Source organism: Neopelma chrysocephalum, unplaced genomic scaffold (genome assembly GCF_003984885.1).
Source record: "Neopelma chrysocephalum unplaced genomic scaffold, ASM398488v2 Primary Assembly neopelma1_119, whole genome shotgun sequence".
Taxonomy (NCBI): Eukaryota; Metazoa; Chordata; class Aves; order Passeriformes; family Pipridae; genus Neopelma; species Neopelma chrysocephalum.
In genome coordinates, this window is record NW_020897781.1 from 3346923 (window position 1) to 3370772 (window position 23850).

A 23850-nucleotide genomic window follows, 5' to 3' on the forward strand; every position below is an offset into this window, starting at 1 on the left:
CAGGAGCAGGAGGAGTGCAGGGGGGTGTTATTAATCATAACACCAGGTCCCAGACTTCAGCTCTGGATGGAGCCACCACAACGAGCACCAGCACCACCACTGCAGCAGCAGGAGGATCTGAAGTCACTGCTGCTCCAGGGACCCTCAGTCAGGGCAAATCGGTGGTTATCAGCACCATGGCAACTGCCTTGTCCACCAGGAATGGCAAGATTGGGACCACAACAGTGCAGACTTTGAATGGGAGTAACGTGGTGATGAACTCTCACCACACAGGAAGTGCTGCTTTCTCTGGGACTCCTGTGACTGCCAACCCCGCTCCCGCACCTGCTGTTGCCCCTCTCGTTAACAATGGACCTGGATCCGTGGGGAAAGGAAACGCTGTTAATGCTGTTTTGCCCTCAGCTTCCAACACTGTCATCCAGACTTCTTTCCTTAACACTGCTGTGTCCTCTGCATCTTCCTCCTCGCCCACAGTTATCTCCTCACAGCCACCACCGAGCGTCGGGACCGGGGCGCCCACGGTGACGCTCGTGAGGCCCCCGATCCACACAGCAGGACCCACGGTAGCTGCAGCTGGTGCAGCCACTCAGAATGGGAGCAATACTGTGATCAATTCAACCATCAGTGTGGGGAGTTTTCCTGCTGTTGCCACAGCCACTGTGGGATCTGGAGTTTCCCTCCAGACATCGCTGGTGAACAGCCAGTCTGGTTCCACTGTGGCAGCAGCTCCTGCCACACAGGTCATCAAATCTGAGTCTCCTAAAACTATAGTCCAAGCCGTGTCCCAACAGCAGACGCTGGCTACTGGTGGCCAGCCCAGTACTACAGGGGGTAACATGATTATTGGGCAAACTATGCAAGCTGGGCTCTCAAATGTTGCTCCCAATCCTGGTGGGATACCTCCTGCAGCTCCTGGCACCCCCACAGGAATGGCTAAAGGCACTGCCAATACGGTGGCACAAAGTCTACCGAGGACTCCAACACCAACCACGAGTGGAATCAGAGCAACTTTGACTCCTACAGTTTTAGCACCTCGTTTGCCTCAGCCACCTCAGAATCCGACTAACATTCAGAACTTTCAGTTACCACCAGGTAAGTAAGAGGATTGAGGGAAGTGTTTTGTTTTGGAAGTGTATTTCTTGCAGGGAGAAGAGGTTCTGAGCAAGATTCCTTGCTGTTTAATTGTCAATTGTGGAAAAGGCATCATATGTAACAATGAGAATCATCTGGTGTTGAGTAGTAGCATAGTAGCATTCCACTACTCAGAGTATGACTTTGGGTGACTGGAAAGTATTTTCAGCAGTAATAATTTGAAAATAATTCTGCCTGGTATCTTTGTTCCAGTGTGAGTGTAGATGAAGCTGCAAACTGCCAAAGTGTGACAATGGAATATTATGCAATGAAATGTTGATATTTCATTTTCAAGAAAGGCATTTTGACTTTTCAGGCTGTTTTGTCAGTAGCTCGTAACCTTCACGTGCTGCTCAGTTCCCTCTCTGTCCCTGCATGCCCTCAGTACCACAGAGCTCTGGTGAATAGAGAAGCAGCAGATACAACACGAGAAAACTACCTTCTTTTTGCTTTAAATACCTTCAAAGTCTGACTTAAAAACTCACAGATTTGAGGCTTATGATCATCTTTTTAGTCACTGGCATTCTGATACAAAAGGCAGACTTCCTATGTCCTTACCTCACCCTGTTGTGTCTAGGGCTGCAGCGTTTGTAGTAGCTAGTCTCGTGCTTAGTGCTGAGCATCTCTGGACAAGGAATCTAGTCCTGAACTCAGTGGGTGAGTAAAAAGCAGGATGAGAAGCATTTCTTTGCTGGGAACTGTTCTGTCCCTCCTTAAATATCCTAGATTTGGATATTTAAGGTTATATATTTGCTATTATTTTGAGCCAGGCTTGTTACTTTTATCTGCTTTGCTTTTTGACTGAACATACTTGTGTGAACCTACACATTGCTTCCTGTCTTCCTAAGAATACATACAATAGCTGTATTCTTACTCTTCAGTGTTTTCAGGGCAGTATACAAAGAACAGCTAATTAAATTTTGCTACTAATACTGAGTGAAATCAGTGGTGGTTGTGTATCATCTATTTCAAGTGGTCTTGGTAAAAAATACATCTCTTGGAGCTCCTGACCAACCTCAGAGCAGTGCACCTGTCACATAAAGTAGATCAGGAACTGTACCGTGTTACTACACACTGTCTTTTTGTGTAATATACTATCAGTGGTATATGATGCCATGTAGTTTGATGAAATCTGTCAAACATTCTGGATATCTAAGTTCTAAATGGCATAAATATTTCTCCCTTTTTTTTTTTTTTGTATAGAAGATTATTCCATATATGAGTAATTTGAATGACAATGTTGCTAATTTAAAGAATAGCAGTAAAACTCAGATCTTGAAATCCCAGTGCTTCATTTGAAGCTTGTAAATTGATAGGCTGGAAAATCCTTATTTATTTATTTATTGCCATTTATCAAAGGATTGTTCAGGTTTACAGTCTGTTGCCATGTATACCTACATTTTTGTTAATACTGCATTATAAACCTGATTATGGGGAAAAATACTCCTGTGGAGTCCAGTGGGACCTTTTTTCAGGTGACTGATGTTTTCAAACTGCCACAACGTACTAAAATGTGTTACTCTTAGAAGCAACGTTGCCAGTTCTTAAGCAAAATTGGACTATAAATTTGCTTCTTTGGAGTTCTTGATAGATCAAAGTAAAACAATATAAGCACTTGGGTTTTTATTAAACAGTTTTCTTGTCTGTCCTACAGTTTAAGAAATATTTATAACTTGAAAAGAATAAGCATGACTCTTAAAATAAGCAAGTGTTATGCGACTGGATACATAGAAATTGGAAATTGGGTTCTTGCATGACAAGACAGTCTTAATATTGAAAAAGAATTTTTTTTTTTTAGTGAAACAGATTATTTTTCTTTTAAATTGCTTTGGCTTGTTTGTTATGCTTTCCAAAGTAGCCAACTTTGAAAATGTTTTGCAAAAACATTTCTTTCAAAACACTTAAAAACTGGTGGATGCTGAGCTCTTACAAATCTCTCACAGGTGCAAGGGCCAAGCACCTCTGCAAGTTTGGCCACATGCAACTGCTGAGAACTTTAGCAGAGTGCAGGTACATTCCTACTGAAAGGAGAATAAGTGGCTGTGCTTTTGAAATTGTATTTCAAATGACAGCATCATAGGCCAGATTTTTGGAGGCAGTTTGGTGGGATGAAGGTGCAGCTGCAGTGCCTATGTGCTGTGCACCTACTGTATGCATTTGCATTCACAAGTTTGTTTTTAAAAGTTAGTAGTGTGTGCTAGTAAGAGTTTCTAAGACTTAGTGCTTGAAATCATACACTGCACACAGAGCTTTTTACACCAAGAATTACAAACACTTAGAAAGCAGGTTCTGATGGAAGGTTTGACCAATAAGCAGCATATTTTACAGTTATTTTCGTACCCAGAGTCACTGTTTCTAGCTCTCCAAAATACAGTTACAGTGTCACATGTATGGAAAGCAGAATATAAAATGTCAGTTAATGTTATTAACCTGGGACTTGAAAACTGAAAACCTTTCAAGGTTTCAAATGTTTTCTTAAAAAGAGCATGTGGGAAATAAGCTCATTCAATGATCTTTAAAACACAGGACTTTTAGAATAATGCTTTGTATGGCATCAAGGCGATTGTGCAACAAACCTCAACTGACAAACTGGAGATGTTTGAAGAGCCAGTGGGCCATAGTTGTTGTGAGCTTGCTGGATTTTGGTATATTGATTCTCTAAGCAACTGGACTATTGAGAGTATCCGTGCATTAGTAGTGGTTTTCCACTACTGACATCTTTGAGGAAGAGGACTCTTGCACTTAGTTGTTTCTTCAGGAGCCTGTGTTTGAAACTTTGTGGTCCAACTGGACAGATTTGGGTAATGAAGGTCCCAAAATAACCTTATTTATATCTTCTTAGCAAAGACATGGAAATATTGTGAGATGATTTTGTAGGGGGCAGGAACAGAAGTTTCTCTTTATACAATATTGCCTTAAGGATGCAACATCTACTGAAACTGTGACTGAAAATAAATTGGATGAAGTTTGTTGTTTCTGAGTACTTCAGTAATGTGAAACATGTTTTGTACAATAGTATGGTAAGAAGTAGGAAAATCAGTTTGTTAAAGCAGTAAGTTCAGCTTTTACAGGTGCTTAGAAAAGCCTGCAGAAAAGTATGACTGGGATTATGCCCTAAAATTTATTCTTTGCATTGTGAGAGTTTGTAAAGTGTTTAGAGGTCATTGCTGACAGAGAGTAGAATCATCTTGTAAAATGGCAAAACTTGTGTACTTTAAAATCACTTTTGAATTCAAAATACCATCTTGTCCAGCCAGTGCTGTAGTACAAACCCAGCACTATGAGGTTGTACCCACTTTAGCACTACTGTCAATTTGGGGTTCAAAGATTTGGTTTCTCTTCTTGCAGTGTTGTTACTCTGCTGCTTTATCTTTATGTACAAGTATCTCATGGTGAGTTTTTAAGGTACCTGCTTAGAGAAAGGAGCAGATTGGTGAGTGCTGTGGGTATATAGTAAGAACAGTATAGTGCAGGTGGGTATGGACAGTTTTCTCTACTAACTTAGTTAGAATTGAAATCTAGAAACTTTCACTTCCTCCTTTCCCCTCTTTTATTTTACCTACTGAGTGACTGTTCATACTTACAGAAATTTGGTAGCTTGATCCTGAAGACTAAGTCTTTTTTTTCCTAAATAAATACAATTCTGTGACAGTCCTGTTTGAAGAGAGCAAGTAGGATGGGTTGTCCTTATGGGTTTTTTTTACTTCTGTAATCATGACCAGTGTTCCCGCTGACAGTAGTGCAGCTGTAGTAGAACTGTTGTCACAGAGTTGTTTTGTTTTGTATCTAAAAATAAAACTTCTTTATTACTTTCCCAAAACTCAGTTGGATCTGCCAGTAGCTGAAGACAGGGAATGAGACAAGACTTCTTCAGTACTTTCTTCCTGGAGGGCATCTCATGGGCCATTTCTGGCTGAGGACAGGATGGACCCTTTCTAGACTGAGAAACCGCTGGGGCCCCTTTAACGTGGAACATTCCAGAGCTCTGAACGTTGCCAGTGGTTAAAACTTACCGTTGATGCTTTCCACAAGCCAAGGGTACCTGGAGGAGCGTTGGTGCTGTACCTCTGCAGATCCTGGAAGATGTACTATGTGAATAGGTTTTTTTCATGGCCTTAGAGGCTCAAAACTTCACTTGGTGTTAAACAGGAGCTTCTTTTGTAGAAACCGATCAGTTTTTAGCTTGTAGAAGGATTTGAACTTAGGCCTTGGTTATAGTGGCTTTAGGATGGGAAAGCATGGGTTCAGGTCATTTTGACTTGAGCCAGTCATGCATTTTGGAGCTGGAATAACTGAAAAATAACTTCTGCAGGAGTAGTTCCATTTCTTTCAGTTGGGAGTTGGGGTGGTGGGTGGTTGGCCAAAGGAGAGTGTATAAAAATGGAGAGAAGTGGCAGCTGAGAAGAAAGAAACAAACAATTTGTGTTACTTTTTCCTACTGAGCACCTCATTCCTTGGGTAACTTTGTACTTGAAACATGTACCCCAGAAGTGCCCAAAGTAACTAGGATGTGGATAGATGAGGAAATCATCAGACTTCCCTAATATAAGAATTACAGAAAGGAATGATAGAAATACTATGAAGTAGTGGAATGTGGTTGTTTCTATTTCTCACTGACTAGTAAGCAAGTTGAAACATATCCTCATTATAGTTTCCCTGTGTGTTGCATGTGCTGCCAATATTATGCCTGTTAACCGTGTTGGCATGGCTTGATTTTGTTAAAAATAATGTCTGTAATGCACCATGACAATAGGAGCTCCTTAAAGTACTTATAGGATGTTTTACTTTCAAAGCATTGTACAAAACTTAATCCTTGCAACCTGCCTGTGTGGTTGGTAAATAAAGTAGTATGAGCTCTGCTTTAGAGCTGGGGGAAAGAGCAACTTAGAGAAGTTCTGACTTGCCCAAGGCCATGCAGGAATCGATATTTTGCCAGGACTAGAGCTTGGGAGTCCTACACTTGGCTTGGAAAGTGGTATCTCCCTTTCTGAAAGATAACTGTGGATCTCCTCTGCAGAACTCTTCTGGGTGAGGGGTGGATTTTATGTTCAAATCATGCATCAGCAAAAGGAACATTCTGCTTTATTTGGAATCTGCTACATCAGATCTGCCGTATGTCGCCAGACTGAAAGTTGTGTTTGTTCGCATTGCAACTTCCATAACTGAGGAATCCTGCATCCTTGGCTTTGTACCCCAAAGGACCTGAGGCTCAGAGAGCTGTGCAGTAGGATTTTTTGGCTCTGTTAAAAAGTGTCTCAGTGTTTTGCACATCTGATAAGAGTGGCTCGTTAAGTGATGGGATCTAATGGGAATATAATTGTGATTCTGTTAAGCTGTGAAAGCTACTGACTTTGACTACATATTGTTCACTTCTGTTATGGAAAACACTCTTGTTCCCAACAGCCTTTGGAAGAACATGTCTGGATATGTCTGTATATGCTTCAAATTGTGGTCTTCTGGGTTTTTTGGGTATCACTAGGCTTATGATAAAGGTTGTTGGTCAATGACCAGAAGTGAGTGATTTATTTCTTTAGAGCTGTTTTGCACTCTGCAAGAAGTTAGGTGTTTTCCATCTCTGAAATTCACCAGGTTACTTATAAAATGCAGCTTCTTGGTTTGAGGACCACAAGTTTGGATGCTGCCCAGGACTTGAATGCTTTACTAACACAGGATGCTGCAGCAAGGTTAGCAAACTGAGGTGAAAATGCATTTTGGGGACTGATAAGACACAAATTAGTAGGTATCACAAACTGTCTTCAAATTAAATGCTTTGGTGTATGAAAACTCTTACTATTGTTTGTCTTCCCTGTTTTGGGAAATAGGCTATAAATAGAACTCTAAAACAATTTATGAAGTAGTTCAAGAACACAGTTGAAAATAGTGATATTTAAACTACCCGGGTTTTGAGCAAAGAGGAGGTGCTGGTGTGTGGAAAGGTTGCTTTGTGTTCTCATAAAAACTGCGTGATCAAAAACTGAGTCTGCTCAGAAGGAACTGGATATAGAAGTCACTTTACACATTAAACACTTTCTGTTACTATAGGCAGTTTTTGTCAGAAATACTCAAAATCAGCATTTTTACCTGAAAATAGCTACTGTTGTCAAGGTTATTCTTTGTGCTGAAACTTTTTGAATGTTTATAACCTCATTTATATGTCTAACTCTGCTCCTTGAATTTGATGCCATTGCTTTATGTCAAAAAAAAAGGCTTTTGCTATTTGGAAGACTTAGCAAGTTTAGCTTTATTAGGCAGTGTTCTCTCTCCTGAAAGAAGATTTGAAAAGGTAGTGGCATGAAGAAAATAATTTTGAAAATACAAGAACCAAAGGCAATGATAGAAAGGAGATTTAGTCATAGGTAACAGACAGTTATTTCAAGTGTATTGTGAACTGTAAAGCTCCATGCACAGCCACAGGGATGTTCCTGTGTACAGAGAGTTGTGTGATCCTTGAATGTTGCTGAAGGTTCCCTGGTGCACTCCTAGGACCGAACCCTGGGGATTCCTCTGTCCCATTGACAGGTTGCACACAGTTGTTGTACAGAGGTGATGACTGTGGGGATGTTCAGGCTTTGTTTTTGTGCTCTTACAGGTTGTTAATCCATTAACTTTAATTTGTTTTGAAACTAATTAAGATCTTGCGTAAATGTGAGAAGTTGTGTATTTGTTTGTGATAATGGTTTCTTCAAAGTTGTAAAAGCTTTCTTGTTTGAATCCAGTTTTTGCTGTATCAGCCCTCTTGCATCTGGTTCCTCATAGGAGAAGTAAAATAGCTCATACAATAAACTACTTCTACAGGGACACAGTTGTGTTCACACTGGAGATTTTAAGACTAAATTAGTGTGGCAAAATATCCAGCTCAGATGTTGAGAGAAGCATAAAAACTGTGCACAGACCAGGCTGTAATTAAACAGGTGTACAGGCTGTGTGATCACTCATATTTCAGATTAGATGAGGCTTTGTTATTCATTGAGGCTATGGACACACAAACGGAGCTTGTTGGTGGTTTTAAACCTTTTAGGACAGTTTTACCTCAGCTTACTCTGAAAATTTTTACCCCAGTTCCGTTCTGTGGTAATTTCTTTCCAGAAATGCTGGTTGTCTTCTGGAGGTGTGGGTATCTCAAGGAACTGAGAGCCAGTTTTTTACCACAAAGCCTCCTGTCTTGGAGTAATTTTTTTCTTTAGCATAGTATTTAATGTGAAATGAAATTGTCCTTGAAGCCTTATTTGTACCTTTAAGGATTTTTTTAAACTGTAGAATATTTTTTAATGAGAACAAAACCTTGATTATCATCACTATGTAACAATATAGATTATCAATAGTCAAGAAAGAGGTGATAATCATAAGGAATTGATACACCTGTGTCCTCTTCCTGCAGTGAGATCTGTTCAGTACCTCAGCAGAGCTGTCTTAAGGCATTGTACAAATGTAGCTAATCTTTTGTCTGTAACTGTTGGAAGGCTAGAAATAAAAATATGAGTTTCTGTACTTATATTACCATGATCAGAAAGTTACGACTTGAATATCAAAGGCTGATTCTCAGCAAAGTGCATAAATAGGTTATGAATCCTTGTACCCAGGGGTGGTGCTTTTGCTGTGTGTTTATACAGGATTTAGTGCAAGGTCTGACTGGGATATCAAGCTCTTTTTGCGGGATTTGGAAAAGTATATTGATAAAAATTAAGTAACTTTTTGCCATTGCAGAGCTCTATAAATTGGAACTGTAAGTTATGAATTATGTATGTCTTTTGGTGCATTTTTCTTTAAAATGCATTACTAAAATAAGTTTTTCAGTAACATGTTGTAACCAGTACCTAGACAACGAGTAACATAAAACTCACAGCAGTGTGTAATGTTATTTTACATGACTGGCATGACTGTTCTACGACTTCTATTGAATCAAGTAAGCCTCTCTAGTAAGAATGGTCTAACTTATGATTATAACTTGATTAATATACTCTGAGAGTAGCTGAACTGTTAAAAGCTATCACAGTGCTTTTGTGCAGAATAAAGCACGTGCTGGATAGACTGTGCTGACAACCAGTATAGTTGAAAAATGTGCGCTCTAGATACCAGGGTATAAACAAAACCAAACAATGAGGTGTGGTGCCGTGCTCGAGCCTTTCTGAAATGGTTTGAGGGGGCAGCAAGGCTGTAGTAAGTTGTCTGCACACCTTCCTTCAGTTTATTAACCAAATATTTCTGTGAGGGAGGGTTAGATTGAGAACCTCCCTCGGAATGTAAAATAACATCAGGTGCACTCAGCAGAAGTGGTGGTGTGGCGAGAGGGACCAGTTGTGCTCACATGAGTCAGAAGTACCAACTCTGAGATGTAACGCTGAGGAATTGCAGCACTGGTGGCAGAAGAGTTGATGGAGGTGACCAGAAGAGTGTTTGCTGAGGGATCAGTGGGGGATGTCAGGAGAAGAGATCTGGAGCAGGAAGGCTGAGAGTGACTAAACTGTGTGGAAGTTAATAGACAGGCGTGAGGAGTTGTTGGTTTTTAATAGACACACGTGCAGTTGTGTTTGCAGTGGTATTAAGGGTGGATTGGGAGAAGATACAAGTGTTCATGCCCTGAGCTTCAACCTCTTATTTCCTTTCATTCTTCCTTTTTTCCAGTGTATCATTTGGATTTCTTTCCTTCCCTGTCCTCCATGGGGGAGGGGGAGAGAAGGCACTAATTATTTATAAGTGTTAGTCATACCCAGTCATTAAGCTTAGTCACTACTCAGGACTGTGCATTTGATGGTTAGTAAAAATCAAAATGAGACCTGATTTTGTTTAAAAGCTTTCTGAATTCAAGCTTACAGGTGTGAAAATAATTCTGTTTCTGTGTGCAGACTAACTGAAAAAGCAGAGCTATTTAATAAATGTTGCTATCAGCCAAATGACATGTAATATCATGTCCCCTTGATAGTTTGTATTGAACTTGCAGGCGTAGTGTTTGGCATATTCTCAAAGCAGAATAACTTCTGTATGGGCAGTGAGAGAGGCATGAAATCCCAGAGGAGGATGTGGAGGGAACCTTTCCACTGAGGCTGCCCTGGGGAGCTGTCAGTCAGTGGAATTGTCCAGTGTCAGGTCTCCACAGCTCTGGGTGAAAAGGTGACATCAGCAAAGGGTTTTCTCACTGCTAAAATTACAAAGAGTGTATACCTAGAGTAGGGCATTCACAGTGGGGACAAATTAAAGAAATGCATTTTTTATGGGTTTTCATGCCCTTAGTTGTTGTAGGGTGTTGCTTTTTGAAGGAAGAAAACAATAATTTAAAGCATTTAAGGCATTACTCCTCATTAAGTATGTGTATGCAGACTGTGATAAATGCAAAGTAGATTGGCCATTCCCATTCAGCACCAACCTTGATATGCCTTGGTTTAGACAAACTGTCACAAATGAAGACCAGTTGAGTTTTAAAATCTATTTAAAATAACAGAGGAAAAGAATTAGTGACACTTAATTTTGTGTCTTCCTTTCTGAAAACCAAATCTGATTTTGGTATAACTGCATTATTGTATGATGTAAGTATATTGAAACTAATGGCAGAGCTAAATCTGAATCACTTGGAGATCAATGATTAAAGCAATTGGTTTAGCTCTTGATAGTGTTTTTCTTAGCTCTTTCTACACCAGACTAAAGACAGATTTGTGTGATGATTGGGTTGCAATTTAACAGAGCGTTCTGGTGTTTTGGCTTTGTATGCTTGACTAGAAAGGAATGTTAACACACTTTCAAGGAATATAGCTTTCCAGAGAAGTCAGAATAGTTTCAAATCACATTGTTGTTGAAGCGTTTGTCAATTGTTGCTGTATAAATTGATGTATTTCCCAGGACAATTCTTACACACCTTTTCAACTGAGCAGGTAAGATTTTTTCCATGTGGGATCACTGTTAAATTCAGTGGCTTTTTGGCACTCCAGCATGACATTATTCCTTTAACCATATTCTTAGAAAACCTGTGAATCAATACTTTACAAATGATTCACTTCTTCACCTTTTAGATGGTACAGTTGAGTTCTGTAATTTGAAACTGAGTTCTTACATAGTAAGAGTAAGCGAAAGCTTTTAAAATGAGGTTGAATTTTTTTGTCTGTTGACTCTTTAGTAAGGAAAAAGAAGCAGTTTTTCATAATACAAACTTGTGTACTTGGTCTGTACAAAATACTCTTTCTGTGCACTACAGTCAGGATTCTTGAGGATATTTGCAAATGTATCTTTCACCCACGTTGGCAATAATCATAAATCAGCTGTTAAAGAATCAGCGTTTCCGAGACCATAACGATTAGTTGTGATCTGTGTGCGCGGGTTGGGCGTGTGCAGAAAGGGATGATGGCAAACAGTGGAGTGCTGGAGTAAACTGATGCTGTACTAAAATTTTTAGGCATTGGATCTGGGTAGAATTTTACTTTATTCCAGAGTGGCAGGAGTTGAAAAGTAAACCAAGTTATGTGCTTTTGTAGTTCTTGTCCAACACTCTGTGCCTTGCCAGTCTGCTCTATGTGTAATGTTTAGTGCCTGTTGGGAGAGACTCCAAGTGTTTTGTGTTAGAGATGTTCTGAAGCAACCCCTGACAGTCATGGCATGTTTTTTCATGCTAAGTTGTAGCTCACGTTCAGCACAGCAGGTGCCTTTCAGACGTGTGGGCACAGTGTGCACTGTGTGCTCAGTGCAGCTGTTCAGAACCTCAGCTTCATGGCTTTGGGGTGCCCATCCCTCTGAAACAAGCCGTGAGGGAATCTGGTACACACTCTCAGGTTGCTCCAGTGTGCTGGACAGCTCTAGCTCTGCTGGCAGTTTTATGGCCTGCAGACCTGCAGCTGAGCAGGGAACGTATCTGCTACTAACTTGTGTTTGTACATCCTGACCTCGTCGTGCCAGCACAGGGGAGGCACTTCTGGAGCAGCTCAAGTCACACATAGTGTTCATTTTGAGCTGGCTGCTTTGCAGGACCTGATACCTGCACTGTGGAGGCTTCTCTGTCAGCACTGTGGTTATCCTTGTGGAGCTGAGATGCCTTTATAGAAGTCATGAAACAATCACGTTTGTTGATGAAACTCGAGAGCCTGGATCTCTGATGGTGTCAAAGGCTTCAGCAAGAAGGTTCAAGTAAAAGCTTTTTCTGGATTTCTTGTGCAGCACAGGTCACCTGAGTTTCTAAGCACCTAAACATAAACCTAATGCAGCTGGTGCACACCTCTCATGGGGTGCGAAATAATGTGTCTTCAGTGACATCTAATCCACAGCTGTGTTACCATTTACAGTTCTGTGCTATCTTGATTTGTAATCCCTGTTTCTCCTGAGCTGGTGTATAGATTGTCCTTCATGAGGTGCTACACATGTGCTGGTTACAGATGCTGCTTTTTGACATGTGCAAATAATTGTAAATGTGCTAGAAGTTGTCTGGTGTTAGGAAAGATTCCCTTAGTTACCAGGTTTTCATGGAGCTGCAGTGGACCAGCTGACTTCAATAGGTTCTTTCTGCTTTTCCTGGCCTTTCATTCCTGTAGAGTTAGAACTTTCCCAGGTGGGTCAGTTACTGTGAGAGAAGGAATAGTTGGACAGCATTGATGTCAGTACCAGGTTATCCATTCCTTTTCTGGAATAAGGGACATACATCACTTCTGCTGAAGTTCTTCCTGTAGTCTGTATAGGCAACTGTCTTTTTCTCCATCTCTCTACAGTATTCCAACTTTTTTGTATTGGAAAAATCGTAGAAACTTTATGCTTTTATAAAACTTTTTTCATCTCATGGTCCCTGTGTTACCTGGTCCAACCACCTACAGAGCCTGGACTCGTCCCCTTTGCTTTAGATGGTTTTTGTGGTGAGTATGGCAACAACTTGCATAACCTTACAGACATTTGCTTTCCGTTTTGTTGCAACAGAATCTCTTCTGACAATTCCGTAGGGATACTCTCATAAAGCTTTCTCCTGCTAATATGGCACAGCCCACATAGGATTACTGTCAGAATTTTCTGCCATGTCAAATGTTTGCAGCATCTTGCCTCAAATGAGTGTGCGCTTGAGAGCTTAAGGCCCAAATGCTTTGACGTGGAGATAACCTCATAGTGAACTTCCCTGGCAAATCTAGTTAGGATTTGAAGATTTGTCAGATGTCAGTGGACTGTATGATCAATAACTTTATTTTCTAGAGGTGTTTGTAAGGACTTTGATTTCCTACACCAGAAGCATCAATCCTCTAGTTATTCTTTCAGGCTTGGACATTCTTTCTGAACACCAGCATGTGTGTGTATTGATTCTTTGCTGCCTAACCTGACCCCAGCTGTTTTTTCTTGGGAAATAAAGTTCAGTTACCCTTCTGCTTTTAAGAAGAGAATTTCCTCAGGAGACTGGAAAAGGATATTCTCCATGCACTTTCATGATCATACACCCATTAATTCTTCTGTCATGTCTTAGCTACTGAAAAAAACAACCTATTAAAAGTCTGGGTTCTTAGTAATAGTTCTGAATTGATCTGGATTAGACCATGAGCTACACTGTGGGTAATGAGCAAAATCTGTAAGCTTGAACCTTCTGTTCTTCTGTTCAGTGTGTGCATTAGGAAGAGAGATGTTGTCCCTTGGGATCTGACAGGATCCTGTCTAGGGTTTGTATTTCACAGATAGGCAGAAGTTTTGTCCTTGCACACTGGTGTGACACAAGCATGGGCACACCTTTTTGTGGTCCTCTTGTTATGTGCTTGCTAACTGTAGGTGAAGTCCTTCGGTGTGTCACCTGTGGTATGGATGGAGTCCCTGAGACATGGAACGTTTGTCCTGAGAGGTGACACCTGGATACTCCTGCTGGGTATGGCAGTGGGAGGGGACAGTCTGCTGGACTGGGGATTTCCTCAGAACATTGATCTGAAGGTGCCTGCTATATCTGCAGCAAGTTTTAACTCTCTCCTTGAGAAGTCCAGCTCCTATAAATATTATTAATTAAGATTTACCAGCAAAAACTGGTATCAAAACAGGAAACTTGTGTGGGTTTTTTTCTTTTTGGATGTAGAGGTTCTCTAGCAAGAAAGTTGTATGTCTTGGGAATTACACAGATAATCAGAGTGGTCTGCAAAGGCTACAAAATATTTTATTAGTCTTCTTTATTATTCTGTTATTTTTTTTTCTTTAGTCTTTGCTAAGCCAAGACATGTTTCAAAGAAATAAGGAAGAGGGAGGCATTTGAAAAAAGCCTGGTTTGTGTTTTTCTGACATGTCCTATGGCCAGAGCTCTTCACTTTTGATTCCAGTGCATGATTTCACAAGTTTTATTAATTAAAAAAAAAAAACCACCAACAAAGAAACAAACCCCCAAAGCACAGCACTTTGTAAATGGAAGTGCCGATAGCAAATGGAAACACAAATAAGCAAGAGGCAAAGATGACACTGTAGAATCATGCAGCTACATCCTATAATAATGACATTTTCCCTTCCAAACACTCTGGTAAACAGGAGAGATCTGGGAAGGTCTCCACAACAAGAACACATGGGATGACCATTGTACTGGTCAAGAGCACAAGTCCCTTTGGCATAAGGAGCAATCCAACTCAGTTTTGTTAATCCTTCATTTGGAGCCATGATGAATTGTTTAATTCAAACTAAAATATGAGCCTCTTTCAGGATTCTCTTAAGCCTCTGACTTCTAACAAAAATGGTAATTAATTTTAATTTTAATTAGTTTTTTAATGAGAGACTTGGAAAGAATGCTTGAATATTTGCATTTTTAGTATTGAATATGATTTGAGAGTACACGTGATCAGACTGTCTAGGAAAAATAAGGTAGAGAGATATTTAAAATGAACAAGTTTTATTGTCACCTTTTTATAATTGAACATTTCCAATTATCTTTATTAGCTGTTTGAGCTTAAATAGTAATTTATCCATTTGTGGAACAAACCCCTGGATGATAAACTTGAAACAGAAAGATGTTTTTCATCCTTTTTCATCCTACTTTAAATATGTTGCTAAATTTAATTGAAACAGTGAGATACCTTATAAAATACTAGCTATCTACTAGTACCTGGTGGTCAGTTCTGACCTGGTTCATTCAGCATTTGCAGCCTTATGCATTGGAGTTTGAGGTTATGATACTCACCTGTATTTAAATATTTAAAATATAAGTTTTGGAACATAGGAGAAAGAAATTTGTTTTTCTACACGTGTGTCTGTCAGCCCTTCCTCTGTTCTACTGCCACAAATGGATCAACTGAGATTCACATATGGATGGAGAGAGGGGGCTGTTATAGTCCTACATTGATGTTTTTAGAAGGAGGAGATAAATGGGAATTTCTTTTTAATTCTTAATCGAGTTAGCACCAATGAGCCTTCTGAACTTCACTGAAAATCCACTTAGTGCCAGCCTGGGTGTAGTTTTGGGTTAGTGAGTTCCTTTTTTAGCTAATTGGGTTGGAAAAGAGTCTTGTAGTTGTGCTGGGGGGAGAGAAGCTGAGAGAGCAGCTCCACCTCCCTTTTTAAAGAATTCTCAACAAGGCTTGAGGGGTGTTATGTGTTTGTTCAGTCAAAACTTACTTGCCTGCAGACTGTAGTACTGGTGAATTGCTGCACAGAAATTTCAGTAACCAAGTTCATCACAATCTGAATTTTTACACCTTGTCCGAAATCACTCGTAAACCAACATTCCAAGCAGGTAAAATGTCTCGTATCATCATACCATGATTAAAGTTTATGCAAGACTAGTCAAATATTAGTAATTGTCTTTATGTTTGTATATAGCCCAGTATGTGTGCACAGGCATTTATCAGGGGTAGACCCTGAGTTAATAACACTAGAAACTCTTTAAGTTGAAAATAACTGTGTATCAAATTTGAGTGGGAATGAAAGAACTGTTCAAATGTAGCTTTGTATGAGTTACTTTTTTATTATGACTTCAATACTTGACGGAAAGTTCAGACTTCCCATAGTTAGAAATCTAGCAGGGTAGTACTTAAAGTCAGGGTTTGAATTACAAATGATTGTTTTATCTGTCTGCTGCCAAAAATTGAACCTTCTTGATATGTTTTCTAAAGCTCACATTACTGTGCTTTTCAACTGTCTGTTTGAGCAGTTGTGCTATGTTAATGTGTAGGCATGTTCTAATTTTGCATGTAGCTCAGGGAGAATATTTCATTGTTCAGACATTGTGCTTGCACTCTATGGGTATCCAACCTTCATTTTGTGGTTATTTCCCCTCTTTCCTCTCTTCTCATTCATATTTTGAGGAGAAAACCAGTAAGTTGACAGGACTGCTGTGCCGAAGGGTAGTTGTGGTGTTGCAGGGCATTAATGGGTGGTGCACACCCATTCCTGAGACTGATGTGTGTGTTGAACTGGAGACAGGAACAGTTATCACAGAGCTCTGATGCTATAAAAGTTTCTCATATGCAGATGAGGGGTTTTGACTTGGTGCTTTCAAATAATTTTAGTCACATTTCACTGGGAGAGAAGTTTAAAAAACAATCCCCCCTTCCCAAACTACAGTTAGTATCTCTTATGTTGCTTCTGTAAGGAAAAAATATATAGCTTTAAAGAATTTGTATGGTACATTAACCTTAGAATATCCTAGGGAACCCCAAAAATGGTCAGTTTTAAGAAAAAGAGTTTTCTATGGGATGTCAGTATAATTCTGTGACATTTAAGGACTTGATGAAGGCACAGGCATAGGTAGTTGCATAGGTCCTTTTCAATTGCTGGAAACTAAATAGTACTCAACAAGCCTTAATATTTGATGTTGACTTGAAAATAGCTCCTCTAATCAGATTTTCACTGTACTGATGTTTTCAGCTATAACAGTATTGAAGATTTCCACTGATTCAGTGTTTATCTGCTTCAGCTGATTATTATGAGGAATGACAGAAATGGGCAATGTGAGTTCATTTCCCAGGATTTTGTTTGCACTTTTGGAAGAGGACGGCAGGTTCTGTTTGTGCAGGAATGAGCTTGATGTAGTAGTAGGTCACTCTTTAGTCTTTAAAATGTTGAATTTCTTTTTTTTTTTGTCAGTAGCCCCCTCCCTGTAGCATGAGGCTGATGGAGATAAAGTAGTGATGGTTCTGATGAGCAGCTGACAGGATCAAGCTCTGTGTTCACTATTAAGGCTTTTAAGGTTCTCATAAGCTGTGGTGATGGTGTGAGTGCCCTTGCTGTTTTAAGGAAAATACTTCTTCTTACATAAGTTACAGGAGAAAATACATTACTGTTTGGAATGGCTTGGAAAATAGTTTTTTGGACTTGACAGCTAAACAAAGAGTATTTATTTCTGTAGTCTGCAAGACTATAAATAAGTTTTTCCCCCTCCTCCTTTCCTACAGAAAACCGGTCTGAGAATATTTGTTTCTAGATGTAACTCTTGTCCATAGCACATTGTGGGTCCCTCCTTAACATTTCTAATTAAGTTGCAATGGAAGATCACCTTCTGGATGTAAACTAGTTTAATGTCTCTGTATGACTCTGCTTCATTAAAAGAGGGTTAATGTAGAGAATGTATGGAAAAAATTAGGGGCAAATCAACTAAGGCTTTTCTTTTGAACGCGTTTTTATAGAAATAAGTATATGGATTTTTGCAGTTGAACTTTCAAACAGTCCAAGAAAACTGTTTAAGGCATTGTCTGTAAACATTTTGGCACTTCATCTGAATAGAAAAGCAAATAAAAACTTGACTCTTTTGAAGTAGTCATGCTCTGCGATGGCATAGACCAGATCTCCAGATATTGTTGGGGAGCGTGTGTAGGCTTTTGATTCACTGAACAACACTTCAGAAAAACTTTCTGATTTCAGTAGTGCCTCTTGATTTTCATGGTGAAGGTCCCTCCTGTAGTTGCTCAGAAAAGCCAACTAACTGAGTGCCCAGTTTGTTTCCTTAGGTGGCTTTTTCAGAGCTGATGAGGTCTGAGCCTCTCCTGGGCTGACTGAGGCGTGAGGAATGAAGGAGCTCTTGGAAAACAGTTTGTATTGTCCAGATCCTGTTTGCACCTTCAAGGAAGAGAGAGTCTCATCTGAAAATCTGCCTGTTAAAAGCTGTTTCCCTCCAGCTGCCCAGTGGGGTTAAGTGTATTGATCTAAGTGACTGAGCAGGGAATGACGGCCTCATTTCCTTCTCTGTTTTATTTTTCTTTTGGGGTGTAACATGGCACAATGCAGCCTGTTGCTGATGCACATGAGAGAGATTATGATTTTATAGCCACTTTCATTACTGAATTGGTTATGGAAAATTAATTTAGAACTTAGACAATTGTGTTCCTGTTGATGGTAAAGCTTATGTTTGATTATTTTTCTTCCCCTCTTAACAGGAATCTTGCCTAATGGCAGGATTTTCTTTTATTTGTAGTGTTCCATAAAACAAATTTCTTAGTAAAGAGCAGGTAGGATTTTTACATGTTGCTAATTTTAATGTTGAGTCACATGGAATATTTTTTGTTGGGGCAAATACACCTCACTGTGTTCTAATGCACAATATACTGAGCATTTAGATAGAGAAGCAGTATTTCTGATATTAAGCTATTCTACACAAAATGTCATAATGGAGCCGGGTATTTTGATTTTATTCTAAACCTCTTTTGTTAGTTGCTTAGTCCTTCAGCAGTACATTAATTCCATATGTATCCAACTTGGATAAAAAGATCAGAAAAAGATGTCCTTTCATGTTTGGAAAGGATGTGTGTTGCTTGACCAATATCTGTTTTCCAGGCATGGTCCTTGTGCGCAGTGAGAACGGGCAGTTGCTGATGATCCCCCAACAAGCCCTGGCACAGATGCAAGCACAGGCACACGCCCAGTCCCAGCCTCAGAATACTCTGACTCCTCGTCCTGCTACACCGACCAGTGCACCCCCAGTGCAGATATCGACAGTGCAGGTCAGTTCAGTGATTTGTAGGGCTAAAAACTGTAAGATGTATTTTCTTCCTGTGAAGAATACACCAAAAAGTAAGGTATGGTGTTAGGGATTGAAGAAACCATAGATCTAACTGGGGCTATACAGGCTTTTCATAGATTCGTAGAATGGTTTGGGTTGGAAGGGACCTTAAAGCTCATCTCATTCCAACCCCTCTGCCACTAGACCAGGTTGCTCCAAGCCCTGTCCGGCTTGGCCTTGAACACTTCAGGGATGGGGAGTCCACACCTTTCTGGGAACCTGTGCCAGTGCCTCACCACCCTTAGAGTAAAGAATTTATTCCTAATATCTGCTCTAAATCTACTTTTCACATGGTAAAGCTGAGGTATTTTGGTCCTAATTCTGTTGCAGCTTGGCTGTTACTCATCAAAAATATTTTAACCTATCTGAATCTCATGAAGTTTAAAATTTTGATACAGAGAAGACCTCATATGGTTAATGTGTACAACTCTTTTCCCCAGAGAAAATGCAAGACTAAAAGAAAAATGCGGATATGGGTATATGTACACTGAGATTTTGACAGTTGCATTAGATTCAAGTCTAAAATTCCTTCTCACAGTTTTCTAGTGGTTTAGATGCATTCTTTGGTATCTGTAGCAATATTAACTGTCCAGGGACAAAATACTAGATGAGGTAGAGGATATTTAACTACGGGCACTGATGTGTTTGGTTTTTTTTCCTCTTCCCCAGGCTCCAGGAACACCCATTATTGCACGACAGGTGACACCAACTACTATTATCAAGCAAGTGTCTCAGGCTCAAACAACAGTGCAACCCACGACAACGCTACAGCGTCCCCCGGTTGTGCAAGTGAGTCTGTAGGAAAGTAATGTATGAATGAGACTGCCAGACAGACAGGAAATGCAGTTGCTAAGTGCAGGGAAGAAATGCCTCCTGGATTATCCTTTCTAAAACATTTGCAGCTCTCAATGTATATTTTGGATGTACAGGTATAATTTTTTATATCTGTGTTATTATTATTTCATATTATACCTATATGCATCTCTAAAGGTATCCTGTTAGTAGTTTGTTTCACCACAGAGCTGACTAAAATAAAATACCTTTATGTCTTCTGCCTCAAGAAACTGACAGGAATTCCCTTTGGATTTGGAGCTGTGGTGTTATTCCAATGATGGATCTGCAGTCCTCTGAATTCTGCAGCAAAATTTACAATTGCAAAGACAACTGCACTGGCAGCCTTCTCTTCCCCGAGCCTTCTCCCTCTCACACAAGTCTCTTCTTTGGTCTTTGTCCTTCTGGAGACTGATAACTGAAGGATAGGCAGTGGTGTCAGTCTGGGCTGTCCTCTCATAGCCTGGCCTCTGGTAATCATGGGCTTGCGTGGAAATGTTTTTTGAGAGATGTTGGTGTGAGTTTAAAAAACAGTGCAAGAGTGTGAAATTCTCCACATGGCTTCCAGGCAGCACTGATACAATATGATTGCTGTCGCCTAATCTGTCTCATTGTGCTTTCTTCATCCTTTGAGTAGACAGGATTAGAGAGTTTTAATTTAAAACATGCAGGTTTTGCTATGCATCCAGTTAACCTTTTTTCCCTCAGAGAGCCTTTGCCTATGCCCATGATCTTTCCAGATCTAAGAGTTAATTTACCTAACTGAGTCCCCTTAATTTGCACTGCTGTTATACTGGACAAAAAAAAAAAAAAAAAAGATCATTCCATCTGCATATTTTGTGCTGTAATGAGCATGGACTTCATTTATCCTGATTTCAAAAAAAATGAGACAAATGAAACCCTTGTCTCCTTTAGTTTCTCTCAAAATACCAATGAAAGTTAGCTTTGGCAGCACTGGAGCCTCTTTTCTTGTGCACCTTTATATAAAGAGCAAGTTTACAAATGATTTGTTAAAATTCTGAGTGTCAGCTGTAACTTGATAGGAATTGCTGTCCCGGGGTTGTTGTTAATAATTAGACTGTGTTGGAAGTCCATGAATGAGCTGTGTACGTGAGAAGTTCTTGTTTACAATGGTGATTCTTTAGAGGTGATGTTCCTACTTTGAGCTGCCGAGCTGTCTACAAAACTAGCACAGTGTTTTGTCCCATTGTTCATCACAAAGACCTCGAGAAGATCCGAGCTTTTGTCATCGTGCCTTTTTAGAAATTCCTCCCTTTGGAAGTGGCATTTAACAAAACAGGCAGAAAAAGCTATTGCATTCACAGGAATTCAGCACTCGTTTAAGCTGTGTTTTTAAACCACAGTGGCTGAAGATATGTTTGCGGCATTTTATTCAGTGACCAAAAATCGCGCAATTTTTCAACTTTTGGGATTCCCGTTTGGAATGTGTTTAGTGCCATCTGGTGGCTCTTTCTGATCACTGCAACAGATCACACCTTAGTAACTTATTTATAGTAGCTGAGAAAGGTGTTCTACTGTCCCAGAGCTCGTTTTCTGTTTGATGGCTCAGGAAAACAGCTTTTTGATATCTTTCAAGTAAAATAATCTTGTGTTTGTATTCTCTGCAGCCTCAGATTGTTCTGGGTGGTACTGCACAAACCACCACGCTGGGGACAGCAACAGCTGTACAAACTGGAACTCCTCAGAGAACAGTGCAAGGAACAACGGCCACCTCCACTGCTGCCACAGTAAGACACTGATAAATTTAACATCTCTTTGTTTATTCACATATACATGTGTACATGTATGTATGTATATACACACATAAATGTAAATACAGAGAGAGTGGAGAGCAGTGAAGATGCAGGAATTCTGTGAGCCATTGGTGTTGAAAAAGTAAACTTTAGTAGGACCATATAACTAAAATGTATGGATACAGGTCTCTTGAATTTTGATAAGTGTCAAAATATTAATTTTTATTTCCGTAATGTTTTTAAAGCACTCATTTTTTTAAAACATGTTAGATGTATTTTATAGAACAGTGAATTGTTCAGTACTGCAGAGTAGAATCAGTATGACAAGGGATAAGAAGTTGGCACTGATTCATTCAAGCTGCATGTTTCCAGGACTGCAGAACAGGGAGAATCCACGCACTGTGAAAGAAAAGCTTTGCTATTTGTTGTCCTGCTAAAACACTTATTTTCTCATACACAATGTGCCATTATTAAAATCATTGGTGTTTCCTAACTTCATGAAGAATCATACTTTCTTACATTTCGATAACAAAAATGTACAAATGTACAATACATAGATATATGTGAAGCAAAACCATAATTTCAGTCTGGTTATATCTTAATCATCGAGGAACATAAATCTGTAAATAATAGTCTGCAGTTATGAACTTTATTTCTCAAAGTATATGACCAGGTCACATATGAAAGAGTTTATCTTCACTTCTCTGTTTCCCTTCTACTCTTCCTCCTAAGGAAACTATGGAAAATGTGAAGAAATGCAAAAACTTCCTGTCCACATTAATAAAACTGGCATCATCTGGAAAACAGTCTTCAGAGACTGCGGCCAATGTGAAAGAATTAGTACAGAACCTGCTGGTAAGAAAAGTTGAAAAGTATCTGGGCAAATTCAGACTCAAAACTGAGGGCTTTATTTTTCTTCAGAGGAGGGAGTTTATAAAATCCGAGATACATTAACTTTGCTTCTGAATTAAAATAGATGCATAAATTTTCCATTGAGTTTGTAAATGAGATATTACTGCTTATATTCATGCATGAGAACATGAATTAAATTGAACTGTAATGTGAATAATGGCTCTTTAAATTCTACATTTTGATAAAATGGTGAATAAAAAGATTTATTATGTATTTGAGACAAGACACTACAACCAGTGCAATAGCTGACTGTACAAAATCACAGGTTTTTAGAAAAAAAAATCTAATGTTATATGATTCAAATGTAAAGCCTTGATATAGTTAATATTTATGGAATGAATACTAGTATTGCTTAGCCTCATTGTTAGCAACCTTTAGTGTAAGGTAGAGCTGTATATTCCAGATGTTATGTGATAACCAGAGGTCTGTAGGTCTTCCTAGTTGAAATTCATAGTAAAATTAGTTACTACCATAAAGCTATTGGTAACTAAAAATAGTGAGGGATGATAAAGCCACTTATTTCCAGTAAATTGTTACGTTTATTTTTTTTTTTATTGAATGTTTGTTCATTTGGTTTTTCTGTTTTAAAGGATGGAAAAATTGAACCAGAAGACTTTACCAGTAGGCTGTACAGAGAACTTAATTCTTCACCTCAACCTTACCTTGTGCCTTTCCTGAAGGTAACTTGTGTGCACTGCTTTTCTTTATTTCTGTGCTTACGTATCAGCAGCAATGAACACAAGCACATCCTTTGCCAGCGTACATAGAATTTCAAAATGATGTAAATGGAAGTTTTAAATGGTGCCTGATTAGGCTTTTGCTCCCTTAAAAAGTATTTTTACCTCTGAGTTCCAAGAGTTTGTTAGTGTGATTCTTTGGCACAGTCAGTAAGTAATGTAATTTCTACCAGTGTCACATCGTAGCTCTTTTGAGAAATGTGAAAGATTTTCTTTCTCTGACTTAGACCAGCAAACCTATGAATTGATTTATTATTCTCTTTTTAGTCCTGGAAAGAAAACAAGAGATTGAATTATACAGAAAACTGTTACCTTCTGGGCAAGTCTTTTCCCTGGGCTGTATAACTCTTTGTATGGATAAGCAAGAAATTTACCACCTCTCAATAATAAATCACATTTGTCTTAAATTTTGTAGTAATTGGACACATCTCAAAATAGTGTTTATTCCAAAACATTTACCATCAGAAAATCAGGGAAAGTACGACAGCATTGAATAGTAAGAGTGTAACTGCTTGACTAATGTATGATTAAGGGATATAGTTGTAGGTGTGTGTTGACATTTCTGGGTTCTTAAATGCTTGTT

At 39.3% G+C, this 23850-nt stretch overlaps 1 protein-coding gene across 2 annotated transcripts in view; it reads left to right on the forward strand.

The window, feature by feature from the left end:
* TAF4 (TATA-box binding protein associated factor 4) overlaps positions 1-23850 on the forward strand; it is a 36334-nt gene that overhangs the window by 2301 nt on the left and 10183 nt on the right. For both annotated transcript variants that reach the window (XR_003536537.1, XM_027697461.1), the window contains exons 2-7: positions 4-1092; positions 18808-18974; positions 19703-19822; positions 21493-21612; positions 22351-22473; positions 23121-23210. Coding sequence is in view for 1 of the 2 variants with exons in the window: in XM_027697461.1 (XP_027553262.1) it covers positions 4-1092; positions 18808-18974; positions 19703-19822; positions 21493-21612; positions 22351-22473; positions 23121-23210 (1709 nt within the window). In the remaining variant the exon portion in view is untranslated. The remainder of the gene's footprint in view (positions 1-3; positions 1093-18807; positions 18975-19702; positions 19823-21492; positions 21613-22350; positions 22474-23120; positions 23211-23850) is intronic.